The sequence below is a fragment of the Bos javanicus genome, chromosome 2 (genome assembly GCF_032452875.1).
Source record: "Bos javanicus breed banteng chromosome 2, ARS-OSU_banteng_1.0, whole genome shotgun sequence".
Classification (NCBI taxonomy): domain Eukaryota; kingdom Metazoa; phylum Chordata; class Mammalia; order Artiodactyla; family Bovidae; genus Bos; species Bos javanicus.
In genome coordinates, this window is record NC_083869.1 from 110,924,763 (window position 1) to 110,938,349 (window position 13,587).

The following is a 13,587-nucleotide window of genomic DNA, read 5'->3' on the forward strand; positions in this document are numbered from 1 at the left end:
AGCCTCAGCTTCTTTCTAATTCAATTTGTTGTTGTTGTTGCAGTTTTATTACGCTCCCAAGCAACTGTCATTAGAGCCAGACATCAAAAGTAAACTAGGTATTTCAGAACATGATTTGCTACATTGTATTTGTAAATGAACATTCTATTGATACTCAATAGACAACCGGAAGCTTGGAAATGTTACAAAATGCCAAACATGTTTTGCTTTTACATGGTCAATCACCATTTTCCTCAGCAAAACACTGGTGCATTACATCATTTCTACACTGCTTACAAATCCTGCTGAAGACTTTCAATTTCATCTCATGCAAGTAGGTGTCTATGACCAAAAAAGAATAATTCATGTATTGTACTGTACTATCCAGCATACTAAATCCAAGAGTGCTATGAAGTCATTCCTCTTCTTTTCTAAGGGGGGGAAATGGAACCAGGCTCAAGCCCGAGCTATCAACGTGCTCCAGGAGCCAGCTGGGCTGGGAGCATCTGATGAACTAGTCCTCACTCTCCTTCAAACAGTACACAACTCTACCTTGTGAGACAGGAACACACACACATAAAATCCAGGCTTTACCTATGAGTATTTCTTATCACTGAATTATTCTCAGAAGTGTAACTGCCACTAGCAAAAGGGCCATAAATTTAAACACCTGTTTGGACTCAGGCAAGGACAATGGGTGGAGAAGGCAAAGGCACCCCACTCCAGTACTCTTGCCTGGAAAATCCCACGGGTGGAGGAGCCCGGTAGGCTGCAGTCCATGGGGTTGCTAAGAGCTGGACACGACTGAGCGACTTCACTTTCACTTTTCCCTTTCCTGCATTGGAGAAGGAAATGGCAACCCACTCCAGTGTTCTTGCCTGGAGAATCCCAGGAACCGGGGAGGGGGGGAAGCCTGGTGGGCTGCCGACTCTGTGCAGACACGATTGAAGTGACTTAGCAGTAGCAGGACAATGGGCCAGAGTCCTGCTAATCAAAATGCGGTTCTCAGATTATGGTTGCCAGGGGGAAGGCTGAAGGGAAGGGACAGTTAGGGAGTTTGGCATGGATGTGTACACACTGATGCATTTAAAATGGATAGGCAACAAGGACCTACAGTATAGCACCCAGAACTCTGCTCAGTGTTATGGGGCAGCCTGGATGGGAGGGGAGCTTGGGGGAGAAAGGATACATGTATATGTATGGCTGAGTCCCTCTGCTGTTCACCTGAAACTACCACAACATTGCTTGCTAATTGGCTATACCCCAATACAAAATTTTCTGAAAAATGCAGTTCTCAGAGCAGAAGTATCATTACCACCCCAGTGCAACCACCACTAGGTAAAGAAATCCAAGCTAGGCTGCTGGGTGACGAGACACTTGACTTGTTCGCCCCACTGCCAAGAAGCAACATGAAAGAGAGGTCGATCCCGGTCATCAGCTGCCAAGCCTACCGACCAGCTGAAGGAGCTCGGCAGGGATGAGCCTAGGAAACTACCTGGCTCACCACAGAACCATGACACAAACAAATGACTGTTGTCTGAAGTCAGTAAATCTTGGGGTAGTTACATAAAAAGGGCTGAAAACAGTAACTAAAATCAATTAAAAAAAACAAAAAACTGCTATAGCCCAAAATTTCAGTTATGCTCCCCTAGCGGCTCAGACAGTAAAGAATCTGCCTGCCAATGCAGGAGACCCAGGTTCAATTCCTGGGTCAGGAAGATCCCCTGGAGAATGGCAACCCACTCTGGTATTGCCTGCAGAAGCCAATGGACAGAGGAGCCTAGGGGGCTACAGTCCATACGGTTGCAAAGAGTCGGACATGACTGAGCGACTAATATTTTCTTTCTACAGTTATACATTTGTTTTGAATTATAATAAATACTCTAGAATAATACATGATGCCAAATACTAATGTTTTCAGGAAGGGGAAGGTTTTGATCTTGGCAGGTTTTATCTACTCTAAAAACCATTTGAATAGCAGAAATTATTCTAGGCTCTGACTCACTTCATAAGTAACAGAGGAATTGTGAAAAATCCAAAGATAAAGAGCTCATCAAAGAATGGCCTCACTGAATCAGAACCCAACTGATAGTGACACTGAAAAATGTGTTAGAATGGCCACCCTGTGTATGCGAAGCCATCTTGGGGTAAAAAGCTCAGTTGTTTAAGAATGCTAGTTTGAATTTTTATCACGATCCCATATCTTCAAAGTAATTGTGCTTACTAGTAAATTAGTTTTATTAACACATCCAGATGTAATTTATTAGTTACAGTGATGGCCTTTCACAATTGGTAAATCAAATGTGAAAAGACTTAGTTTGGAAGGCCGAATAGCCTTCAGTTCAGTTCAGTCGCTCAGCTGTGTCCGACTCTTTGCAACCCATGGACTGTAACACACCAGGCTTCCCTGTCCATCACCAACTCCCAGAGCTTGTTCAAACTCATGTCTATCAAGTCAGTATAACCTTAAAAGGGGTGAAACTAAAAATTACCCAGTTACCTAGTTGATAAGGGTATAAACCACAGGAATTACAGTATCTAACTCCTGTGGTATAATGGAGTGTGTCAGGAGTGAAGTGTGCCATAAAATAGTGTTGGGGCTGTCAAGCTTAAATCTTAGCTCTACCACTAGCAATAAGGCAGGCGAGCCACTAGCTCCACCAATAGTAACAGGCAAGCTATTTATCATCTCAAGGTCAAGGGCCTAATAGTGGCACCCAACCGTATAGGGTTAATGTGAAGATTAAGTCCACGTGATGCACATAGCATCACGCCTGGCATGTAGGTGGGCAGATGGACGCACAGGAAGACCACAAGTACTCTACATCTTACTGTTACTTGCTGTTACTGTTGTCAAAGTCATCATCATCAAGTCACTTCTATACTTACTGGAAAGGTATGTAATTTTCCATTAGGAAAAACTACCTCAGCTGCTTCAACCCTGAAAACAAAAATAAAGACAGAAATAGAATTAAAAAATATAAACAAAAACCTAAGGGGAAAAAAGAGCCATACATTCTAGAAATGTGTGAGGTTAACACAATGTTCATTTGGTCTACAACTGCTGAATCAACAGTCTATTCGTGTCCCCACCCTGCTGTCTAGGTTAATCCTCCCAATACACAACATTACTATTCTATTTCCTGTGGCTCTTGCGTCTCTCCTTGATCAGTTTATCTCCCAGTCCTGCCAAGCACACATCCTCGATGAACTCCTTGCTGATACTGATACACACGTCCCAGGCTTTACCACAGTCATGTTGTTATAGGAGGAAAGCTGACTGACACCACCACTAAAATGCAAATCAACTTAAAAAAAAAAAGATGTGAGCATACAGTAAGGGCCATATAGGTTTGGGAAGTAGTTTTTTATATAAAAACTTAGCCTTGGAACAAATACAGTAGTCTTATTGGTATATATAAGATATAATGCTTTGCTTTTATGTATGATTTCTCTTTGTTCAGCTGTTCCTTTTCCTGTTCCTCCATGTTTATATTCTCAAATCCAGTGATCCTTACAAAAAGCCTGTCACTGCAGTAACGTGCCCTTACAAACAGCCAGAACATCACTGAAACTTTCTAAAGTACTTATCACCTTTTACATTATTAATTCATGTCTTAGCTCCCCAAAGAGATTATGTATTCCAATTACAGGAACTGCATTTTTTATCTTTATATTTAGCACAAGACCCTAGTGCTTTGACTTCAGAACAGACCATCATTGATAAAAATACCAAATGAACTTACGTAAACTGATTCTCACAATATTCACTGAACGTGGTAACAATGACATCAAGAACTATTTTTGCCTGCAAAGGAAAAAAATCAAATATTATGGTAACACATGAAAATCCTCTCTTCCCTCAAACAGAAATGAATTAATATTTAATATAATTTAGTCTCCAAATATATAAAAATGGACCTGCATACACAAATTTTAAAGAAAGAAATGGAATAAAAACTGAGCTTGAATGCGCCTGACCTTATTGTCAGGTGTTCTGCATTTATGAAGTTCTCTGAGAGTTACAATCCATGACCGAGACAAATCATTTATTTCCCCCACTCCCCCTCCCCTAGGTTCACCAAATTTCAAGAAAGACAGATGGCTAACGACGGCAGTAAACCTTATCAGTCCCATAACCCTCTGCAGCCAGACACCAGATTCCTGGCCCAGTCACTTACCATCAGTCTAATCTGGGGCAAGTTACTTACTGTCATTGTACCTTAGCCTGTCTGTTAAGTAGACATAATAAAAGTTCCTACCTCATTTGGTTAACATGAAGATTAAGAGTGTAAGAGTGAGAGAGAGAGAGAGAGAGAGAGTGTGTGTGTGTGTGTGTGTGTGTGTGTAAAATACATAGGACAATGCTTGGCACATAGTGATGGCCCTATTGATTTGTTCATTTTTAAATTAAAAGAAATGCTGAGGAAAAAACACAGTAATCTTATAGGGGTACATGCTTTGCTTTTTTATATATTTCACACTTATATACAAACTTCAGGAAAGATAACCAAGGTCTGCTAATGTACAAATTTTAAAAAGTTTTTAACAGGAACAGGTATTATATATTACCTGACACCATTTCTGAATATACATTTGGTATGCCATACCATGCTAAGTCATTTAAGTCATGTCTGTCTCTGTGTGACCCTATGGACTGTAGTCTTCCAGGCTCCTCTGTCCATGGGACTCTCTGGGCAAGAATACTGGAGTGGGTTGCCATGTATTCCTCCAGCGACATTTGATATGTAAAAGTTATAACCATTCAAGTCTACCTTTCTTAATCTGCTTTACTACCACCTAACTCTACACCTTACTTAACACGTGGAAAGAAATCTTATGCTATAGAAAATAGCTGTCATGACGTTCCAATCTAATACATGGTGACGAAAAGTGACTGAACGACTAGTATTCTGTATTTTCTAGATATATTTGTGTGTGTGTAAACTCTTTATCAGTTTGCTAAATAAGACTTTATAGCCAGCTGGTCCTAAATTTTTTTTTAACAAGTACACAAAAGTACAAAATTAGGATTCAAATTAAGCCAACTAAGATGAACTCCTTATAAAGATGGCATTACAATGTGGATCCCATTCTCAATTTTACTGTTTTAATGTATGTGGCTAATTCTCTCACAAAGATGATGAGTTCCTTGAAATCAAGAACAAGTAACTCTTTGTTAAATTCATGGCATTGGAGAAAGAGAGTAGGTGCTCACTAAACATTTGTCAATTGAATGAAAGCACCATAACCAAGGGGCTTCCCAGGTGGCGCTAGTGGGTGAAGAACTCGCCTGCCAATGCAGGAGATGTAAAAGACGCTGGTTTGATTCCTGGGTTGGGAAGATCCCCTGGAGGAGGTCACAGCATCCCACTCCAGTGTTGTTGCCTGGAGAATCCCATGGACAGAGGAGCCTGGTGGGCTACAGTCCATAGGGTTGCAAAGAGTAGGACATGACTGAAGTGACTTAGCACACACTACAACCAAAGTACAGAATACAAACACCTTTCTCATTTTCTAAGTTTCTAAAATACAGCCCCATTTAAAAAATAAACAAATTTTAAAATTTAGTCACATGGTCTCAGCTCAGAGGTAAAAATCTATATTGAGAACAAAAATAAAAGTTTTATTTACCTTAGTAAAGTCAGTTCCTGTGCACTCAATAAATACATTTTTCGTATTTACTGTTATTTTGGAATGGTTTCCTGCAACAAACACAAAACAACAACAAAGCAATCAGTTTCAGAAATAAAGGTGCACTAAAGAACTCTACAAATACAAGCTGATACCTCAGAGGTAAGGAGACACACAACTTTTATTCTAATCTCTCATTATAAGCTGGAGAATAAAGATAAAATAAAAAACAAGGTTAAAAAAAAAAAAGGCTTTACAGAGTGCATTACACAGTATGCTGCTTAACAGAAGCCATCTCATCTCGTTTTCACCATAATGCTAAGACAGGGCTGCAGGCAGGACAAGTAAGATTCAAAGATTAAGCTCACTGCCCAGAATCACAAGCTATTAAACAACAAGGCTAAGATTTGGGCCTGGATCTGGCTCACTCCAAAGTCCACGATGAGTACTAGAGTCCAAGATATGGAGGAGGAAGTTTCTCCTTCCCATTGTGAAGCAACTGAACCCCCTTCTCACCTCCAGAAAGGCAAACATCTATGGCTTTGACATCACCAAATTTTGTAAATACATTCAAGTTGCTTCCCGAAAAAGCTTCAGAAAGAAATTAAGAGGGTAAATTTCAGTTCTGAAATTTTAATTTATAAAACAGCAGGCCAAGCAGAATTCCACTTTAACGAAATGAATTACGGGCTAAAACCAAAATATCGACACCTTTTGGAAGAACAGAATCCAGAGAACTAGCACCAGAACATATTTATAAACTTAGCTTTTCCCTTCTCCAGGTGATCCGCCCAACCTCGGGATCAAACCAGGGTCTCCTGCATTGCAGGAGGATTCTTTACCAGCTGAGTCACCAAGGAAGTCCAAGAATACTGGAGTGGGTAGCCTATCCCTTCTCCAGCGGATATTCCCGACCCAGGGATCGAACTTGGGTCTCCTGCATTGCAGGAGGATTCTTTACCAACTGAGCTATCAGGGAAGCCCTAAAAGTAGGTATACATTTATGAATTATATAAAAATCACCAGTAAAATATTGAAAAAATGAAATGAACTATTGCAATAAAATCCACAAAAGACCTGAGATTCTCAGACTGAGTCTTCTGATTGATTCAGCCAAGACAATTGAGAATTCCACAGAAATGCTAAAGATTAAGAAGGAAATAGCAAAACACCTATGGTACTTAAGAAATAACTCACCGTTGATGATTGGAGGCATGGAAAGGACGACACCTTTGCTATCATAGATAACTGGGTACAGAGGTTTATTTTCAATTATATGTAAATAATGTTTAAGCTGATTGTCAGTCTGAAAAAAAATTAAGACAAACAAAATTAGCTTCTTATTTCTATCAGTGTAATTAGTTTACATACGTGCCTAGCATAAAAAGGGGGGGGGAGAATCAGAAAAATAACAAAACAGCCCCCAAAGTTTTAACTGTATGATATTTTCTAATATAAAGTAATGTCTCAGAATCTTCATACAGCCTCAATCTCCTACTGAGGAAAGATGAGTTGTTGTTTAGTCGCTAAGTCATATCCGACTCTTTTGTTGACCTCATGGACTCTGGGCCCACCAGGCTCCTCTGTCCATGGGATTTTCCAGGCAAGCATACTGGAATAGGTTGCCATTCCCTTTTCCAGGAGATCTTTCCAACCCAGGGATCAAACCTATGTCTCCTGTACTAGCAGGCAGATTCTTTACCACTGAGGAAAGATGAGACCACAATTATTTTTCAAGACTCAAAACAGATTTGCAGAGTAAGCCTGAATCACCTTAAGCAAAACACAAACCATACAAAACTATTTAGATAAACAAGAAAAAAATCACTTGCAAATCAGGCCAATAATAACAGCTGCTTTTCCCAAATGATACCTACCTCTTCTACTATTTGTTAAATGCAGTTTAAAGTGACAACTGAATTGATTTTCACTGCTGGATTCTATAAGTGCTAATCATAGGAGGCAGGCACTTTGCAACAGTGCATGCCACACACACACACACAAAATCTAGATAAATCTTATTGTGCCTTATATTTGCATGAGTTTTAATTATTCCTAAATATGAATATTACAGAGCAGTAAGACCTATGTAAGTGGTTCTAGGTATACATTACAAACATCTGAGAGGATAAAAAAATAATAAAACTAGAGCCAGAACTCACTCTAGATCAAATGAACCAGTATCTCTGGGTTGGAGCCCAGACACTGTTATTTTTTCAAAAGCACTCATGACATCACCCTAATTATAACTTGATTTTGGAGGAATTTTATGATTTATGCAGAGCTATTACATCAATATAAAATGACCTTTACCTTGTATATGTTCATCAGTTCACAGGCTGTATACTCTTTACTCTTATTTAGAGGCTTGAATTTGATATCAGAAGGTTTCTTTGCAGTGTAAGTAAATGGACCTGACAAAGTGTCCAAATCATGGGTACCAATAGCAACCAAGGCTCTTTTCCTAAATATGGAAACGGGGAGGGAGAGAGAGAAAAACAAAAGAGATCTGAAGATCTCAAAACGTAAGACTACAGGTTTTTAAAAATTATTTGTAGACAATTCCTTAAAATAGTCTGTTACTATGTGACATCTTTACAAACATTAAAAATATAAGAAATTATAAAGCTACTGAAAACACATTATTTTAGTAGCTGAAATTCCTTCTACTAGTTTTCCCAAGTACTACGTTATTATTAATAGGACATTAACATACCCTTTATCTTCTTTTTTTATCATATTTCCCTTTATCCTATTTCCTCTAATGTCAAGTAAACATAAATGTTTTATTAAGTTAGAATACACCACCCAAAAACTCCTCTGTTTTTTGGCTTTTCTATATTTTCCTAAATTTCCTGTAACATAACTATATTGCTTTATTAATGGAAATTAATTTTAAGAACTGAGATTACATTTAAAACTGAATAAGGAAATTTCAAAAGCTATTAATTTCATTTGTTCTACAGCTTATCTGCAAAGAATTTAAGGTAATTTTAGGAACTTAAAGATATAAAGTAGGCAAGAAAGAAACAGACGCAGGGATATAAAATGAAGCCAGGAACAATGCCAATATTAAATTAGAATCTCAAGGCCTACAGTCTTATCACAGAAGATTACAAATTTGACTCTAAGCTTTCCAATAGACAATCCAAAAAGAGAAACTCAAATCAGAATTTATGATATTCTTAAGGCTTCAAATGTGTTTTAGACTATGTAGGTCTAAACTAAATATCAAATGGATAAAATCATTAGTTATCAAGAAATGTGTTGAGTCCACATTACATGAACTATGAAATAGCTTTGAGAATTTGTTGAAACAAACTTTGGTCAACCTCAAATTAACACAGCATTATACAGCAACTAACTGAATAAATTTTTTTTGTTCAATCTCTAAGACAGGTGACTAGAATTTTAATGGGTGACTTGAACAGAGCTGTTGACAACCCTAGAGGGAGTGTTACTGTACTCAATGAGTTGCATGTTTATATACTAGCATCAGATGTATGCATGCTCAGTTGAGTCCAACTCTTTGCAACCCCATGGACTGTAGCCTGCCAGGCTCCTCTGTCCATGGGATATCCCAGTCAAGATTACTGGAATGGGTAGCCATTCCCTTCTCCAGGGGATCTTTCCAACCCAGGGATTGAACCTGCGTCTCCTGCATCGGGAGGTGGATTCTTTACCACTGCACCACCTAAGGAGTCATATACTAGCACAAGTAGAAATGTACCCATGGCCTGCAACAGAAACCACTCCTCAGAGAAAAAGAACAAAATCAAAAGCCTCTGCCATAACAAGATATTCTGTATACAATCAGAAAGCAGTGCATATGAAAACAGGGAAACACAACATACTCCCAACAAGCCAACCCATACAAATCAGTGCTAAGATGACCTGGATTTTCTAATCACTATGCAGATTTTTAAAATACTACTACCACTACAAAAAAAGCTACTACAATGGTCCAGTCAGTTTAGATAAATCAACAACTGATAAACCCATGAGTAAGAAAATCCATGTTTTCTTGGACATTAATGTTGGTTTTTTAATCCGAAAACAGTATCTCAAAAATGTAGCTAAATTTCAACTTCAAGCCAATCACAAAAAAATTCTGGATGGATCAGAGAGCTATGCATTTGAAAAACAAACAGCAAACATAGGTATATACACACATACATATACACAAACAAGGTACCATAAACATTATTCAGAGAAAACATAGATGAACAATGCTTAATTAAAACTGTGGAGCAGGACATCCCTTAAGACACAAAACACAAAAGTCATATAGGAAGACTGATAAATATTGATACCCAAATTGTAAATTTTATACAATCAAAAGACCCCACAAGTCAAAAGACACAGAGAGGAAAGGTCTACGACACAGGTAAAGAAAAAGGATTAATATCCCCCAAATAAAGAGATATGAAAACTAAAAATAAAAATCAAGATTCTACTTATGATACTGGCAAGAATTTTGGTAAAGTCTTGCTGTGAAAAAGCAGCGACTGAAAGAACCGAGCGAAAAAAAGAGAAACTTCGTTAAAAGGGAACCAAAGAGATTCTATAGAGATAAACAATAAAATACCTGAAGTAAAAAGTTTGCTGGATACTTCCAGGAGTAACAGAGACTAGACTGACTCTCTTGCCTGACACAATCACAAAAGAGGGAAGACACATATACCACAATGGTTTCTAAGGCCGGCACTGGACCTCAGGCGATGAAGGACAGGAAAGAGATAAGGGAGATGAGAGACCAGAAACAGGTAAGGTAAGCCCTATGACTGCCCAGCTGGCTGCCTGGAGGGACTTCAAGTCACAGGGCAGGAAAGGGGGTCAGGCAGGAGCCCAGTGAACTCCCTAAGTTGAAGAGACACAGCTGAGAGCCTCGGGAGACCAAGATGGCAGCCAGAGGTCATCACACAGAGCACTGGAGATGAACAGAGCTACACAGGCAGAGAGCTCTGCGATCTGCAGAGGGGCCCCCTCAAGAACTTGCTGAGTATCAATCAGTGTGAGCATGTGAGGAAACCACCTAAGGCCAGGCAAAGAACCATCCAACGCAACAGTGCTCACACAGACTGAAAACCCAATCTTTCACAGGGGCCATGGGTAAAGTAGGAACAAGGTCTCGCCTCAGTAGTAAGGACTAATTAGCCTTAGACAGAACACTGTATGATCAACAAAAACAGAAACACACATACACACACAAAAGCAGAGAAAAATCAATGAAACCAAAAGCTAGTTCTGTGAAAACTGACACACAGAGATATCCACTAAAGTAACTGATAAAACTTCTAGCTACACTGATCAAAGGGGAAAGAGAAGACATAGGCATAAAAGAGGTGATACTGATACAGATACTGTAGCTATCAAAGGATAATAAGGGAAGATCAACAACTTTTATGCCAATAAAAGTTTACTATAAATCACTTATAATTTAAGTGAAATGATTATATCTCTTGAAAAACACAAATTAGGATTTACTGACTCTGGCATATCAGAGTATTAGGATATAATTTATACCTCCCCTTAGAAAAAGCTCATGATTTCCAGAAATACTGCATAAAATACAACTTAAAGCTGAATTAAGGAAATGCCTTACAATTTAGATAACAACTAGATTCTTCAAATGACCAGAACAGATAACAGGGCTCAAGTACTTACTAGCTATATCAATGCCTATCAGAAATCCTCTATCTTGACCTATATGGTGAAACTATATTTAAATTCTTACTGTTTTGCTTAAGAGTGACATATTTGGAAGACGACAAATAGATTGTTTTATAAAACAACTTGGAATAAATGTTATTCAGAATCCTAGAAAAAGCTTCTTCTACCATGTACTCAAAAATGTTTCAAGAAAAGAAACTGTGTGAACATAACCACAGGTGTTTTATTTTTTAAGTATTTTTCACACCAGCAGAAAACACCCAAGGTCTCCTTCCCAATCCTGTGTCCAGCCCATCCCTTACACACAAGCCTCTTTTAGTTTCCATAGTCTACCAAATTGCAATCACTGCAATTACTAAAAAATAAGAATTATGTTTTCCCTTTTATACTCAAGACATATGTAACTATTAATCATACCTTTGATTAGCATGAGGTAACTTATGTTGCTGTATTTTAGGACCACACAAAAAAACTTGGTATGTTAGCTAAAGACTGATGTTTCCTATCAGTAACTTTTATTAAGATTTTTGAAAAACTGACATTAGTTCAAGGACTCCCACTGTTACCTTCCTTGACCTTTAGGAGTTGAGGAATTAAACTGATCTGAAGATCATCACACTAAAGGGAGCTGTATGGGAAATGATGTATAGCAATGTCAAAGATAGAATAAGAAAATTCAGTTATTTAAAAATCTCAAAAAAGAAAATACAGTTAAAAAATCTAAGAGGTACTTGCTCTTTGGAAGAAAAGTTATGACAAACCTAGACAGCATATTAAAAAGCTTTGCCACCAAAGGTCCGTATAGTCAAAGCTATGGTTTTTCCAGGAGTCATGTATGGATATGAAAAAGTGAAAGTCAAAGTCAAAGTCGTTCAGTCGGGTCCAACTCTTTGAGACCCCATGGACTAAACTAGCCTTTCCCTTCTCCAGAGGTTCTTCCCAACTGAGGGATCGAACACATATCCTACATTGCAGGTAGATTCTATACCAGCTGAGCCACATGGGAAGTCCATGGATATGAGAGTTGGACTATAAAGAAGCTGAACGCCAAAGAATTGATGCTTTTGAACTGTGGTGTTGGAGAAGACTCTAGAGTCCCTTGGACTGCAAGGAGATCTGACCAATCATTCCTAAAAGAAATCAACCCTGAATATTCATTGGAAGGACTGATGTGGAGGCCGAAGATGCAATACTTTGGCCACCTGATGAGAAGAGCTGACTCATTAGAAAAGACCCAGATCCTGGGAAAGATAGAAGGCAAGAGGAAAAGGGGAGGACAGAGGATGAGATGGTTGGATGGCATCACCAACTCAATGAACATGAGTTTGAGCAAGCTCTGGGAGATGGTGTGGATTGCCATTCCCTTCTCCATGGAATCCTCCCAACTCAGAGATCAAACTGAAGTCTCTCACATTGCAGGTAGATTCTTTACCATCTGAGCCACACGGAAACCCCCAAATTTAAACTTACTTAAATTTAAATTTCATTAAACTTTCTTGTTATTCTCACATATTCTTATTTTAGAAAAAAATTTTTTAAAAGTCTGCGGGGGTAGGGGGAAGAAAGGAAAGAGGGAGGAAAAGAGGAAGAGAGAAGGGGAGGGAAGGAGGAGAAAGAGGGAGAAGCAAGCAAGAAAGAGATACATTCACAAACCTGCAAATGTTCTGATGTAATTTCTCCTGAAGTTCAATGAAGCTGTCATATCTATCTTTTGTAAACTTTATGTTTCGGAGAACTGCTGCAACAGCGTACGGGCGTATTTTAGCTGTCTGAAATTCATTTTATCAGTAGAGATGGTAAATATGAAGGCTTTTCTTTGTAATAACATCTTGTAATAGAAAGTCAGCTGTCACAAATTTTCATTCAATCAACAATAAAATACAGTGGTGATAGGAGAGGAAGTCACTGTCCTCATGGAATTTACATTTCAGCAAGATATCTGAAAATTTACTGAATTGTTGATTAAAAAAATTAACCTTTCAAGTAGTTTGCTTTTGGTATTTCTACCAAAACAGCCTTCCCCCAAGAGATTTTTTTTCTAAATGTTATTAACACACCACAATTTAAATAATTACCTTTAAAGTATTTTAAGCAAACATTTGGATGTTATTTTCCAAAATTATTCACAGAAAACAGATGCTGTCCCCTTTCACTTTTTGGTAAAAACAAAATGACAGTTTTTCAGAGCTAGAGGCTAAATATACAATGATCAAAGAAAACTACATTTGGCAGAAGGGTCAGCTCTGTCCCACCTTAGAGAGATATACACACAAGGGATGTTTTTAAACGAAAAATAAGAAT

The 13,587-nt window shown here is 38.3% G+C and overlaps 1 protein-coding gene across 1 annotated transcript in view; it reads right to left on the reverse strand.

Annotated features, from left to right (window-relative positions):
* The window catches only part of FARSB (phenylalanyl-tRNA synthetase subunit beta), a 75,108-nt gene that overhangs the window by 47,436 nt on the left and 14,085 nt on the right, over positions 1 to 13,587 (reverse strand). Inside the window, exons 5-10 of the mRNA XM_061386329.1 lie at positions 12,940 to 13,055; positions 7,927 to 8,077; positions 6,811 to 6,919; positions 5,614 to 5,684; positions 3,726 to 3,787; positions 2,869 to 2,920 (exon numbers count right to left, since the gene is read on the reverse strand). Coding sequence (XP_061242313.1) covers positions 2,869 to 2,920; positions 3,726 to 3,787; positions 5,614 to 5,684; positions 6,811 to 6,919; positions 7,927 to 8,077; positions 12,940 to 13,055 — 561 coding nt within the window. The remainder of the gene's footprint in view (positions 1 to 2,868; positions 2,921 to 3,725; positions 3,788 to 5,613; positions 5,685 to 6,810; positions 6,920 to 7,926; positions 8,078 to 12,939; positions 13,056 to 13,587) is intronic.